A 15761-nucleotide genomic window follows, 5' to 3' on the forward strand; every position below is an offset into this window, starting at 1 on the left:
GCCAGTAGGTATGTTCTTAAGGGGCTTTGTTTGGAGGGCTGTGGTGCCTGCCCCCCTTAAATTTGTTTTATTACTCCCTCTGTCCCATACTTATTGCCCGGTACACTTTTGTTTGTTGTCTCATAATATTTGTCCGATAGGCAAACTGTGACATTGGTGTATACAGAAGAAGAAAAGTAAACATGGGAATGAGTCATACAAGGTTATTACTCAAGGATCAGTACAAATTTGCCAATCAAGTATCCAAAAGAACATAAATAAAAAGTCACCATTTTGGCATACCAGACTATAATTAAGGGACAGAGGGAGTATTTTTTTAAAAAAACTCATATATTTCAGGAAAATATGCATTTTTGAATTCTCTATCTTGTATAAACTTCCTGTGCTTATAACTTCAAAATGCATGCCTTGAAATTATTTTCCACGCACTATCAAAATAGCTACACTAATAAAAGTTAATATGGCACATATAATTGTGGTAGTTTAACATATAATTAATATTTATATGTACAAAACAAACATTTATATTTCTTATACTTTACAAGAAATTATATATTTGTTTGTTTCGGGGGGGAAGGGGGGGAGGCACATCAGCTGAGCTATGTCCCTATATGGCAGTGTTCTACCAACCTCTGAGCTCTGACTTCACCCCAGCTTTCACTAATGTTCATGTCTTAGTTTAAATCATCTTTCTGCCTCTTCAGGCTAATCACCAGATGATGAGAGTGAGTGATGATCTGATGAAACTCATAACAAGTCAAAGATAAAAACACCCATTCCTTGGCCTGGATTCAAACACAGAATTTTAAGTGATGATATCATGACCAATACCCTCGATATCCAAAGCAGTCTATTTCTTAAATCTCTGTGTAGGACAGATCCATTCAACTTTAAAATAGTTACATTGATGGCACAGGTTGTCTCAGTAACCACAAACATTGATGGCACAGTAAAAACCTGGAATGGGAATAATATATACAGGAACCTAGCTAGTGGAATTTATAAGGAAGACAGCTGTGGTAGATGGATGTCATTGATGTATGTTTGATCACCTAACTTCAATCTTTCCCTAACTTTTAATAAATTCATATTAATCCTCTGCATACCAGTAATAGTAGACCTGAGGACCAATATTGATCTAGTAGTTATCCGGCCTTCGTGAAGGAGTGGTTAACAATTCACACTATGATGCCAGGGATCCCGGGTTCGAATCCCTGCACTGGTGTTCTTTGTGAGTATCCCTTCACTCATCCTCATCTTCAATATGAACTTTTAATTCTTACAATTTTCAAACTCTATTTATTATACATTTTTGAGAGACTTGCAGCTAAAAGAAAAAAATCTGATGCAGGGATTATAAAATTCAGGACAATTGTTGCTCCATTGGAAGGATAAATATACAATGTGGGAAAATATAAAATCTATGAACTTAACACTGTTACGCCTTGTTTCCATGTTAATAAAACATTCAAATGCTGACCAAGGCAAAATTTATTGTATTAAAAATAAAATAAATATACACTAAAATCGTAATGTTTCCATCCTCTAACAGGGTGCTCTTCAACACATATGAGATACTATATTTATGTTTTTAGTGTATATTTATTTTATTTTTTTATACAATAAATCTAGTGTTAATCTTTTTCTGAAGAAGACCCTGTTAGAAGGTGGAAATGTTACATTTTTAGTGTATATTTATTTTTTATTTTTATACAATAAATTTTGCCTTGGTCAGCATTTTAATGTTTTACGTACTTTTATGCCAGTAATTTTTATTTCTTACCATTTCATAATCTTTTTATCTGAATTTGCTTTATATCTTGTTTTAAGGACTATTTTCTCCAACAAGTGGGACTGTGACCATCAATGGCTACGACATAGCAGAAGATATGGACAATGTGAGGGAAGGACTGGGATTGTGCCCGCAGCATAATTTGCTGTTCAATAACCTTACTGTGGAGGAACACTTACTGCTGTTTGGCATGGTACATATTTCTATTTTATGCATAAGTTAAGAGTTTGTAGGGTGTCTGACTGCTAAGCGGAAGAACTGGGTTCAGTTTCTGGGGTGGGTTATCTCTGGCAGAATGTTTTCTGTTGATGACCATGCTTAAGTGGGTCTGGCTTTCTCATCATTGGGTACCTAATATTGGAAATCTTGAAGGGTAAAGGCTTGCTGTAATCAAAAGTCCCAAGTTTGAATCAGGAAGTATATTGCACTGTGGTTAAGATCACACTTTAAATTATTGTTCACTTCCATTTAGTGTATCCAAGTGTAAAGTGGACTTAAATCTGTGTGTCCCAAACCTGGGCCCTTGATATTCTCTGCCAATACTCTTCTAACTAAACTATGCAGCTAAAATTTATCTTAACCACAAGCAGGAAACCTGAGTTTGATTCCCAGGGTGGATGATTTTATGTGGGAATTTTTTCATCAATGTCCCTGCATGAAGCACATCTGGGATTCACCTTACCTGTAATAAGTGGGTACCAGGGGGCAACACTAGAGGTAAAGACAGTTGGAGCATGGTGCTGATCACATGAGACATTGAGAAATGCGTGAGTTCTGCTGCCACATCCTCCAAATACCTTCAACACCATGTTGCAATGTGCATGGTGTAGCGTAATCTTTTATTTTTTTTTATTTTAATATTTGTAACTATTGGAGCATTTGCATACACTGGAATGTACAGAACCTCATTCTCACTTGGTACTCATAACCATAACTAGCCATCACCAATGTTGATCACATTTTATATTAAGAATGGGCAGAAAAGTCGAGAGTTTGATGTATTTGTTTTATAAGATCAAATTATTTGACTCATGACACTATTAAGTTATCATAGGAATAATTTTCACTTATACTTTTTCAGTTGAAAGGAAAGTCCAAACAGGAAGCCAGGGATGAAGCTACAATTCTATTGAGCAACATGGGGCTGTCAGAGAAGGCAAAGTGTAACGCATCTACTTTGTCTGGAGGGATGAAGAGAAAACTGTCTTTGGGTATTGCACTTATCGGTGATTCTAAGGTTAGCATATGTCCAGTAACTAAAAAAAAAAAGCATTGTCATTTGTGCACATTTGTTGTTCTATTCATGCTAAATGTAATAGTATGATATATTAATAGGAGCTTTTATAATGCTGCTACAATTCCTAATAGCAGCCTTGATAAAAATCACAATATTACCATTAGTTCAGTTTTATGATCTAGTCTAGATCATTTTTCTTGAACAAAATGACACAAACCATCAACTTTGTAGGTAAGTTATGCCATTATATTTCCATCCATAGTTATATTTTTGATACATATTCTCTGCTCAAAATAGATTTCTAGTAGGCATCAGGCGGTATGGACAACGAAGTTAGTAATAAGGTGTGTTTTATACAGCGTATATTGATACACCTGTAGGTTTAATTGTATCTTCTGCAAATATGGAGTATAAAGAAACAAACTGATGGAGTACTAAGTAAGGTGAGTGCATCAACACCCTATTGGTACTGATCGATGTAGGCATATTGGTATTTTAGTTTATTGGTATTACACTTCTATATCCCTTAGTACGCCCCGCGGTCTGACGAAAGTAAGCCCAGTGTCGCCAAAGCTTTGAGCGGGAAATTTGAATTCGTATACATAATGGAGAAAAATCGTAATAACTCTGGCACTATGGGACCAATCTACTTCGGATAACTTTTGTTTTGCAGGTAATACATCGGTGCATGCAACCATGTAAAATTTGGATGCCCCAACCGCGGGGGAGGGGGGTTATGGGCGGGGGCTGTATCCTCCGAATTTCAATGAAAAAAACATAAAAATGTGGAGTTTGCCCCCTCTTCTCCAGCTACTTTGGGGAGAAAACCGGAACTTTTGCTTTTTTTTAAAGAATAGACCTTCTGCAACAGAATGAAACTTGATTCATGTCCGTGGGTGCAATACAATTTGAATAATAAGGCAAAACGAAAAAACTAGCGAATTTTAGCCAATTTGCATATTATTCATAAAATAGTTATAACTGACACTATGGGACCAATTTACTTCGGATAACTTTTGTTTTGCAGGTAATACATCGGTGCATGCAACCATGTAAAATTTGATGCCCCAACCACGGGGGGGTTACGGGCGGGGCTGCATCCCCCGAATTTCAATGAAAAGAACATGAAAATGTGTAGTTTGCCCCCTCTTCTCCAGCTACTTTGGGGAGAAAACCCGAACTTTTGCTTTTTTTCGTTTGCACTTGCATCTTGCGTAGCTACTGTGAATCTATTTCTTCCCTGTTGACTCGGCTCTTTGTGGAAATATGTCCGGAAGGAAACGATTGTGCGTTAGGGAAATCGATGAGCTGTTATATGATACGAAGTGTTTATAGTGAGGCCTTTGTTAGTCCTAACAGAGGAGGGAAGGGAGCCTTTGCAATCGTTTGTTTTGTCTATACTTCTGGATAGACGCACGCTTTAGAATCATGCTTCTGGCCTCTGGCTATCGTCAAGCTTCATTGGATTTCTAACATAGAGGAGACAGAAAGCTGACACCGCCAAACCTCATCCAATCCCCTCTCTCCTTGCCCTACCCCCCACCCCCTGCCACTACTTCAGCTGGATCACCAGGTCTAAACACAAAGAAGAATGTGTGCCTTATCAGTACTAAATCACAGCATTGGAAGCTTGGAGGAAAACAGCATTGTAAATACCAAGCATTCATTGTCTGTCAAGTGTCGAGCCAACACGTGTTTGGGTGAGCCCAAACACGTGACATATTCCGAGAAAGGAGGGGGGAATTAGAATTTTCGTAAACACATGTTCCCGAACGAACTGTCAGTGTTTCAACCTCAATATACAAATATAAGTGTGGCAAACCATCGATAATTGTACCTAAAGCTGTTTGTAACATATGTATTACAGATTCTACAAGGGACATACTTTTTGGGTAACATATGTGTTATGTGGGCGGACTAAAGGATATACTATTTTTGTACTGAATTAGATTATTACAATCCATGGTGGAAATTTCAACTGTTTTCAGTAGACAAATTCTACTGTTTTCAAATGTCTTCTACTGTGTACTGTGAAATGTACTGAAATCCTATTGTAGATCTACTGTACAGCTACTGTACTCTACAGTAAAACTACTTTACTGTGCAGTAAGGCTACTGTACTGAAACAAACAATGTAAATAATAATACATAATACTGCTACCATATATTATCAAATCATTTGCTGACCTCAAGAATAGACAAATTCATTCTTGACACTATATTTTCAGTGATTTTGAAGTGAATTGGAGAAACAGTACATGAACTGAATTCCTACTGTTTTTCTAATGAATACTACTGAAGTCAGATATATCTTACTGAAGTCAGATATACCTTAATGAATAAGTTACTATAATTCTTTCTGAAGAAATAACTCAACCTTTAAGCAGCTAGCAGTTTGAATACATGATCATATCTGTTGATTTTTTTTAGCATGGAATATCCATGGTTATTATTATTTCTGTGTAATGCAATTGCAGAAAGGATCCATTTTTAGATCAACATAGTCAACAGTGTTTCCTGTTTTGATTTTTCAAGCATTGAGGGTCAGGTCTTCATTTAAACTAATTTTTTGCTGTTTTCATGTAAATATAGGATTAACAATATGTCAACTTATATATAAGAGAGTATGTTTTTCAATTTTCTACAAGTGCATTAATCACAATGAAACTACACTCTTAAAAACGTGTTCACTTTATTTGATTCCTTTGTTGTGTGAATGCATTCCTAAGTAGCAAGTTCCACATGCTTTACCATACATTTATTTTAGTTGTTTGTATGATTTTTCCATTGCATTTTCAGTTGTATAGATAATAAAATTTTCATTGCTGACAAGAGTACTGATTTCATACATGAATAAACTGAACACAATAAAAGATATTAGTTGTACAATTATATTACTGAAAACATTAAGAGTACAGTTTAACTACTTAAGATAGGAGAAACAGTTGGACTACCAAAAACAGTAGAAAACCTTAGCAGTGCAGTTCATCAACTGATAACAATAGAAACAGTTGGGCAACCAAAAACAGTAGAAAATATTAGCAATACAGTTCAGCTATTGAAGACAGTAGACACAGTTGGTCTATTAAAACAGTAGAAGACAGTACCATTACAGTTGATCTACAGAAAACAGTAGATGTTTCAAAATACCCATTGATCTACTGAAAACAGTAGACAGAATTTTCAGTAGGGATTACATAAATAAAATGTAATTCTTTTGAATGTCCAGGTTGACACCCAAATATGCCTAATTTGACTAAACTATGGCTTTTACATTTTTCATCATCTTAAGTTTCTTTTAATCTTGGCCCCCTAAGAAACATAAATTCAAGGTTTCACTGCATTTGCTCTTTGTTATTAAAATAAATGTTGGCTGAAAACTCTGCGAAATTTAAATGTTTGTGATTTCAGGTGGTGATACTCGATGAACCAACGTCTGGACTGGACCCTGAAGCAAGAAGACAAATTTGGGACCTCCTTTTGGTAAAGTTTATATTTAACCTTAGTGTATTGATAATGGAAGGCACAGTATTTGAAAATCTGTATATTTTCACAGAATGTGCATTTAAATTTCATATAATGAGAAAGTGTAATCTTAGAACACATTTGTGAATCTGTACAGAATAAATAATTAGCTGTATTACTTGTGTGGAGCAAAGTCCAATTTACACATATTAACCAGTGTTTAAATTGAGTAAAATCTGCAAGTAGGAGGAAATTTTAGAAATGATTTTTTTCATTTTTAGATATATTTTGTTTGGTATTACAAACTGCTTGACAGAAATAAATTTTGGATATGCCATTACAGTAACAATGGTAAGAACATTTAATATTTATTAAAAAATGTATTTTTTTAATATTCATATAGTAGGGATGGGACCGATTAATCGGTACTCTTTCGGTATCGGCCGATATAGGCATATCGGTGCATCGGTTTATCGATAAAATTACTGATTATTTTACCGATTCGATATATCAATAAATTGCAAAATTCTGCCATTTTGTTGTAATTTTTATGGATAATCTCCATGCCCGACTTTCTAAAAAAGTAAATGTCTCAATATTTAACTTCTTTTGCACTGCAGTCAACTTGAAACACATTTATTTAGGAGGTCAATGAACCATTCAGGTTCTTCAAGTACCATTTCTAATTTTATATCGGGTCGGTAGAATATCAGTTGTTGGTATCGGTAAATTTTATATTGGTACTTTATCGGTATCAGCCAAAATTTAATATTGGCCCTTACCCTATCATACAGTGATTTATCCACACACTCCAAGCAGCCCTTAACATGACCCCCCTCCCCTGAAATATAATCTTTGTGAGTGTCCCTTCATCAATTTTATCATCACTCATCCTCATCATTGCAATTAGCCAAAGGTGGCAGAAAAGTGATGCTAAATTACAAAAACACAAATATGAAACAGGCAGAATAATTGTCACTAAGTCAGTAGTATATTTTGTAAAATTGAATAAATTAATTGAGGAAATGCACAGCATTGGAAATTATTGCCTTTTTATTTTCAGGGTATGAGAGGAAAAAGAACAATTCTAATAACTACACATTACATGGAAGAAGCAGATGTTCTGGGTGACCGAATAGCCATTATGTCGCATGGACAAGTGAAATGTTATGGAACATCTATGTTTCTCAAAAAACTTTATGGTAAGATAAGTATTATTAAGCCTTGTTAACAGTAGCATAACTAACATGCTCTGCACCTCAGTTGTACACCCCTAGTCGTTTATAAAGATAAAGCTTTCCTTTATACAACCTACATTTATACAGCTTTCCTTTATACAACCTACATTTATATTAGGTACAGGGTAAGGCAAAAAAAAGGTAACCAAAGTTATATCTCATTTCCATGTTTCGGTTACCATTTTTTTGCCCCAGCCTGTATATTCAAACATGAAAACACATACATGTAATTTGAATCAATGTAAAAACTGGTTCAAAAGGTTAATAAAACAGACAACCTTTAAAATATTATACAGGATGTTGTTTTAATGGTGCTCATGGACCACAGGAATGTGTATATAGGACATCAAAACGGACAACTTTTCTCACTAACATCACACTATCTTTGATGTGTTCCTATCCTTCAACAAAGCCCGTTTTGCTGCCTGCATGCTGGCAACTCAACATTGTCTCGGTGACGTAATTTTTGTGGTGAGAAAGTGCACGGTTGCATGGAACACAAATTTTGCGAAAAAAGACAAACTATCAACCACATTATGTGCTGTAAAACGAAGTGAGAAACAGGAATGAACCAACAATACGAAAAATGGTAGTAAAGCAATGTATTGAAAAGGAAGTGGCAATATTTCATTTTGTCTCTTAGCCTGCATGTCAAATTATTTGCAAATCTCATTGCAAGATTGAAAGTCAGCATTGCCAGCACATTTTCTTGCCTGTCGTTTACTCTTCAATGACTTTGCTATTCAGATAATGAAGGTTTTCTTTTAATCTGGTAATTCATTTTCTACTTGCAGTTGTGGTCTGTGAGCACCTTTAAAACAACATCCTGTATAATATTTTACAGGTTGTCTGTTTTATTAACCTTTTCTGTTTGCAGTTCTATGGCTATCAAAATATAATGTGTTTGTGTTTGATTGAAAATGTATTTTAATGCCGAAAGGAAAACTTTTGTGAACTATCAGTTTTCCTTAATTTACCATTCTTACTGCGCTCCCCGCACCGCAGGGGTCATGAGAGTGTTATTTATGCCACTGCTTGTTAATACTAAACACTTATGTGAATTGTTGAAAGATTGTTCAAATAAAATAACTTCTATTGATTATTTTTCCATTGCATTGTAATATTTGCTTCCAATTCGTAATTAGTACAATTAGGCTTAGTTATTATCAATGGAAGAACAAACACGATGAAACATCTATGACAAAGGCTGGAGCTGGAAGCCAAAACTTTAATGTGCTTGACAACTTGGTCAGTTACGCAAAGTTGTTAAACAAGTGTAACTAAAATTTGAAATTGATTTAGTCTATTTCTCAAGTAGTTAATTGCTATACCATTTAAATAACACTACAAAGATAACACCATCAAGCCTTGTTTCCATGATAACCAAAAACTAAATATGCTGACCAAGGCAGAATTTATTTTATTTTAAAAACATATGAAGTAAAGTAAAGAATGTCAGAGTGTGTACATAGGAGAAACAAGAAGAGGCTGAAAGACAGGTTGAAACAACATAGGGATGATGTACAACTTAAGAGAGAGAGAAATGCGATATTTAAGCACACGAGAGGAACAGGACATGACATAGAGTGGGATGAGGCTAAGCAGATAGGAAGGGAGAAGAGAGTACTAGTGAGAAAATGGAAGGAGACCAAGGAAATAGAGAAGAAAAGAGAAGAAGACACAATGAACTGGAATGGGGGACTGAAGATAAACAAAGAATGGAAGAAGGTGTTAGAAAGAGTGTAAAGGACAAGAGCAAAGGAGGAGAGAAGAAGGAAGAGGAATGAAGAAAGAAAGGATAAAGAAAAAGAGTGTGAAATGAGGGGTCCACCCATGTTCCAAATGAAAGGAAATGTTTACCTAAATCGCATGTCAGGTGAAACAACAGTTGACAGGAGAAGGCCACCTGCTGGAACACCTGGAAAGGAATGTTCCAGATAAACAACTTTCTAATAATCTTGTGTCTGGAGGGGAGTGATTTTTGTGTGTATATATATATCTTCCTGTTTTGTACCTTATTTCATTTGTATTTGGTACAGAGTCTGAAGATGACCTTGCTATAAGGTTGAAACGTAATGTTTAGTTTAGGTTTTTTTTTAAAAAAAAAAATTTGCCTTGGTCAGCATATTTAGTTTTTAACTACAAAGAATTAAAATCTGGCACAAAATCACAACATTTACCTGTTTTGCCCTCCAGATATTTGTATTGACCTCGAATGTTCTTCAGACATGGGAGAAAGAACAAGAAAACAGCTAAACAGTAAATTGCTAAAATTATGGCTCAGCTGATACCACCTTGAACCAATACCCATCCCAATAATATATTCATACTGATTTCCAATGATACTGAACTCGATGCTTGAAAATTCTAATAATAACAAGTTGTTAAAAAAAACTGATTAATATTAGTGGATGAGTATTCCATTCCAATAATAAGCTTCAATTTACCAGGGTTTTACCTTAAAATATTTTTAAATTACACCAGAGTATAGAAATACCTTCACAAAACAGTTTTGTATATTTTTTTTACATAATATTGATACAAAATCAATTTGAACTTTGAATTTTGCATAAATTCAAGAATAATTAAACTCCACATAAGTTTGTGCAGAATTTTGCAGACACCGCAAATGATTAAAATGCTGGAGAAGTATCAGCTGATATTGGTAAATAAAATTCAACCAATACTTTCTGATACCGATACTGATACCACTACTATAGGTGTCAGTTCAGCCCCAGTGAAAATAGTTTCAAATGCATTGAAATGTATAGAAACTTTATGTCTTGATCATGTCATTGAAGTGATAAGAATGACATGGCTACAATAAATGCATTGCACTCATTTCTCCCACCTAGGAGAAGCATTGCTGTCGATCTGAAAATTCAAAGAACAAAACATGTTATGATTTTATATCAGTTTTGAAAACATTGATGGCACATAGCGTGAATTGACACCTTTTTCAGGAAGAATTGCCCTAAAGGTGCTCATATTTTCTTCTCATAGGAGCAGGATATCATCTGACTGTGTCGAAAGGCAGCACTTGTGATGCAAAGAAACTAAGAGAGATTATTCAGCGCCTAGTGCCAGATTCATCAGTAAAATATGACACCACCACAGACGTTACTTACATCCTACCATCTGATCACTCAGAGAAGTTTCCAGAACTCTTTTTGCATCTGGAAAACTGCAAAGAAGATTTAGGCATTAATGGAATTGGGGTTTCAGTAACAACCATGGAGGAAGTGTTTATTAAGTAAGTTACTTTAATTTATTTTCTAAAGCTTAAGTGGTAGAAAGACAAACAAAGCCTGTGATATATTTCTACATTTCTGTTAGTGTCTGTATGCATATAAAAGCAAAATTTCACATGCTGTTCTTTTTAACACACTTGAGTACATAGTTATTCTTAAAGCCAAATAAACAAAAAGTCTAGTTTCTAGCTTCTAGAACCATGGTGATATTCTCAGGTGCTGAAGAAGTAGATCTGTTAAAAGGACTGCTTAACATTCACAAGAATCTTCATGTGGATTGAATTCTTCGTCATCCAAGTATCCATAGTAAAGGATGGAGTTAAAAGGGTTGACTCCATGTTCCAAAATTTTGCATCTGCAGACCTGGTTCCAGGTTCCAAAGCTTTGCATCTCCAGATGTGACTTTAGGTTCTTTAGTTTTGCATCTGCAGATTTGGCCTCAGGTTCCTTAGTTTTGCATCTGCAGATCTGGCTCGAGGTTCCAAAATTTTGCATCTGCAGATCTGGCTCCAGGTTCCTTAGTTTTGCATCTGCAGATCTGACTTGAGGTTCCAAAATTTTGCATCTGCAGATCTGGCTCCATGTTTCAAAATTTTGCATCTGCAGATCTGGCTCCAGGTTCCTTAGTTTTGCATCTGCAGATCTGGCTCGAGGTTCCAAAATTTTGCATATGCAGATCTGGCTTGAGGTTCCAAAAGTTTGCATCTGCAGATCTGGCTCCAGGTTCCTTAGTTTTGCATCTGCAGATCTGGCTCCTGTTTCAAAATTTTGCATCTACAGATCTGGCTTCAGTTTTCAAAATTTTGCATCTGCAGATCTGGCTCCAGGTTCCAAAATTTTGCAATGGCAGATCTGACTAGATATGTACTATGTTTCTTCTGAATGCTGTATAAAGAATTCTAAACAAATCTATTTTGGTAGAAATCTGTACTTCTTAAAGTGGTTCTTATTTCACACCGCGTATCAATCCCTAAGATTGTATGTTTATTTTATTAAGTCTCTCTGAACGCTTCATGTTGACCAGGGCATTCACTTGTTTTTCTCAGCTGTCTCAAGCCTCTTAGGCATGTTTACAATGCATTGTGTTGTGCCATGCAAACCTCCTGAGCATTCAGGAAACAGGTATACTTCTGGTTATGGTGTCAGCGGTTTGTATGGTAGCAATTATGATAATCACACGATTCGGCGATTCGGCATCGAGGAAGAGCTCGATGGCCAGGGAATATAGAGGTGAGACAAGCTGGGAGGTAACTGACTTTGGAGATTGAGTGGAGAGAGAGAAGGTGGTCAGCAAGGCAGTAGGTGAGGAGTAGAACAACGCTCTGGTCGACAAATAGGAGAGAAGCTTACAGAGGACTTCGCTATTTTCATTCAGCTAAAGACTTCAGATAGACAGGTAATTATCCTACACCCAGCCATGATACAGGTTCAACGGTTCGCAAAACCCAACGAGTGACCATTGTCTTTTCAGTAGTTTAATTCCTTTGTGTAATTTGTACCTTTCGCATGCCAAGCGATAACTCGTCATGTCAATGACGAGTGGTCTCATCAAGAGGATGAATGATGAGTAGTTTACATCACCCCAGCAATTAATTGCAGAAACAACTAGTTCAGATCCCTTCATTTTATAGAATGACACGTGGTGGAGGTGCGGGGCAAATTTTTAGCACTTTATGCATATAGAGTAATCAAAATTAGTTAGCAACATGCCAAGGCTAAGCCTCAGTGATTGGCACAGGCATGTGCAGCAAAAGTCGCCACGGCATCGTTAGCCTTTCCAAATTTAAACAGTGTGGTTTACCACAAATGTTATCATTTGAGAAATTATTATTATTATTAATATTTATTATTAGGAAATTTAGCTCATTTACCCAATTTGCACCTTATTTGACAATGCAGCAATGAAATTTATTACTTCTTACTGATTAACTTAGTGTTAATTTTAGTACAGTAGGTAATAATTAGTAATTTGTATTTATATTTTAATATATTGCATAACTATTCTCAATCTATTTTGTTTAACCATACCTAAGGGATTGACACACCATTCTTATATGAGTGAAGTATACTTTTCCGCGGCGGGTCTGTTTACACGACCAAGTGATTTGAGGTATACGGTGGACTCAAGAAGTCTTGAGTGGTTAAATTTATTTTGTTTAAAGAAAATTTGGAATTGAGAAAGTTTTTATTATCCTTATTGTGTTTAAAATTTGAATTTCACTTTTTTAAATTCCCTGATGCTATATTTTGTTACCACCTGGAGTTTCAACGAAACTCAGAAGTAGCATTTACTGAAAATTTTGTTTTATATTGCATTATATTGAACCACGGCAAATTGCACCGGCCTATCATTTATTAGGAAGCCATTAGAGGCTTGCCAAAGCAACCTTTTAGCACTCTAATAGCTTGCTTTGCGCAACTCAAATTTTATATATTTATTTTAAGGGTTCACAACATATTAATTTTTTTTAAATTTAAACAGAATTTAGAACATGCTTGCAACATTTACTTTTGTTTATTAATTTTACATTTTGTAATTTTGAAGTGAAATCTATTACTGACAATAAATTATTTCAGTTTATTAGGACACGTAATGGTATTTTAATATCAGGTTCAGGTCAATTTATTGTTATTCAGAATTTAAATAATAATTTGAACACCCACAGATCAATTCAGCTTAACGAAGGGCAATCTATATTTTTTAATTATCAGGATTTTTCGCAGATTATTGTGGATCAACAAATTTTACATACAAGAATTTTAGCTTTCGAACAAGTAAAGATGAAGGAAATTGAGTTACTACCTAATATTCCCAAGAATTTATCTGATTTCACTATTCCCCAATGGACTCTGCTTGAACTTGCCTTAAAGCAACTCAATCAATCAATTAGTAAGGGCATTTCATTTCAGGAATTAGTTTTAAACCCTTTGCCCATGTCTATATTAGTTTTTGTTATTTGGAATGTTTTACTAACCGCAACCCTAGGATATTATTTGTATAAACATCATCAGCTTTCTAAACAGGTTCACTCAGAGTAGCACGGTAATAATTAATAGTTTAAGGCAACACATTAATCATGGACATTAATATTTTAATTACGGTTGGATATTTTATTTAAATTTTCCTTATTTATTTTCAAAGAGTTATGGCAATTATTTTATTTATTTATTTAATTTATTTTATTTTGATGAGACAATTTAATTTGATTTTAAAGAAAAGGCAATGGAAATAAGTTGGTATTGTGTACTTGCATGAACATGAATTATACATTTCCTATCCTTCACTATTCCCTTTCTTTGTCATAATTTTCCTTTTAACCTAATCTGTCTATACGGAGCACCATGGACAAGCAATGCCTACACCATCCATGGGCATTTTTCATGACGGATATCCGCAGGCAGTCTACTATTACCAGGCAGAAAGACTTATTACCATACTACAGGGAGACATGCAGACATTTTTAAGTACTATTTCAAGGAGAGACTCGTCACCACCAATTTAAGGGAGACATGCAGACATTTCTAATTATTACTACACGGAGACTACCTTTTACAGGAAGGATGTAGTCAACCATACATTTCCCAGTATAGCGGACTATACACTATCAACGACACCTAGTGATGGAGCTAGATAAAATTTCCCTCCACACTGTTTGCAGTTCAAACAACAACTTTTCCCCATCTCCCAAGTTCTACGGGTAATTTACCACATTTTTTACATTGCCCCAATGCAGTCAAGACGACAAGCAATCCAGAAAGAAGAAGAAGCATAGAAAACATACATTTTACAAACAGCAGTTCCGGTCACAAACAATAATTACAGAATTGTGCTACAGTGTTTCTACACATACACATGCGAGCTCCTATCATGTGTATCCATTTGGTCATCTAACATGCATTATGGGAAACAGTACTTTTCCATAGCCCTTATACACATTTTCAGTTTTGTGCCATGCATGAGAACCAGTTTTATATGCATTCAAGTTTACATTATACTACAAGGAAGCGACAAGCGCCAGTGGTGTCAATTGACCAGTGCATCAACTAGTGCATATTTTTTTTTTTAAGAAGAAGCTTTTACAATGGATATCCAATTGCACATGCAAGCTATAACAAGCATAACTACAGCACTTTCAAACATTGCAGAAAGTATGCTTTAGTTTTATGCAAATGTTTCTCCCAAACAGTTAATTGTGTTTCACCAACATGGTACATAGTTAAAAATACAATTGCACATTGGACATTTTCTGATATTTTCAATCAGAGTAGACAGTTGGTAAGATACTGCAAGATTTTTTTTTTTTTTTTGTGTGCAGTCATACAAAGGTATTCACCAAGCCATATATATGTATACAGTGTACAGATTAACGTAGAAAAGAAAATTGAATGCTATAGTTATGTTTTACCAGCGACAGTTATCAGTGTAACCAATTATATGCATTGAATATTGTATTATAATACATTGGAATGTGCAACATAGCCGTGCAAGTTCATATATTCAACGATGTTAGGAGTGAACTGGCTACGTAGTTAGCTCAACGTATTACACAGGCTTTAACACAAGACAAAACATTGAGATATATATATTGTGTCAATATTTTACATGCCTATTTAGGACGAATGTGACTATTCACATTTTATAGACTTACGTGTGTACCCTTGTCAGGGTTTGTAGCGTATTTACGGGCTCCAATCTTAAGAAACAGTGGGAGCTATGTTTTGTTTTGTAAGACGCTCCAGCCGTTTGCCTCGCTGGGTGACACAGAGTAGAAACCGCT

At 35.2% G+C, this 15761-nt stretch overlaps 1 protein-coding gene across 1 annotated transcript in view; it reads left to right on the forward strand.

Moving 5' to 3' along the window:
* LOC145979580 (phospholipid-transporting ATPase ABCA3-like) overlaps positions 1–15761 on the forward strand; it is a 209527-nt gene that overhangs the window by 139182 nt on the left and 54584 nt on the right. The window contains exons 10-14 of the mRNA XM_083112551.1: positions 1831–1985; positions 2874–3029; positions 6441–6512; positions 7558–7696; positions 10736–10985. Coding sequence (XP_082968677.1) covers positions 1831–1985; positions 2874–3029; positions 6441–6512; positions 7558–7696; positions 10736–10985 — 772 coding nt within the window. The remainder of the gene's footprint in view (positions 1–1830; positions 1986–2873; positions 3030–6440; positions 6513–7557; positions 7697–10735; positions 10986–15761) is intronic.

The sequence above is a fragment of the Lepisma saccharinum genome, chromosome 26 (assembly GCF_977018435.1).
Source record: "Lepisma saccharinum chromosome 26, izLepSacc3.1, whole genome shotgun sequence".
Taxonomy (NCBI): Eukaryota; Metazoa; Arthropoda; class Insecta; order Zygentoma; family Lepismatidae; genus Lepisma; species Lepisma saccharinum.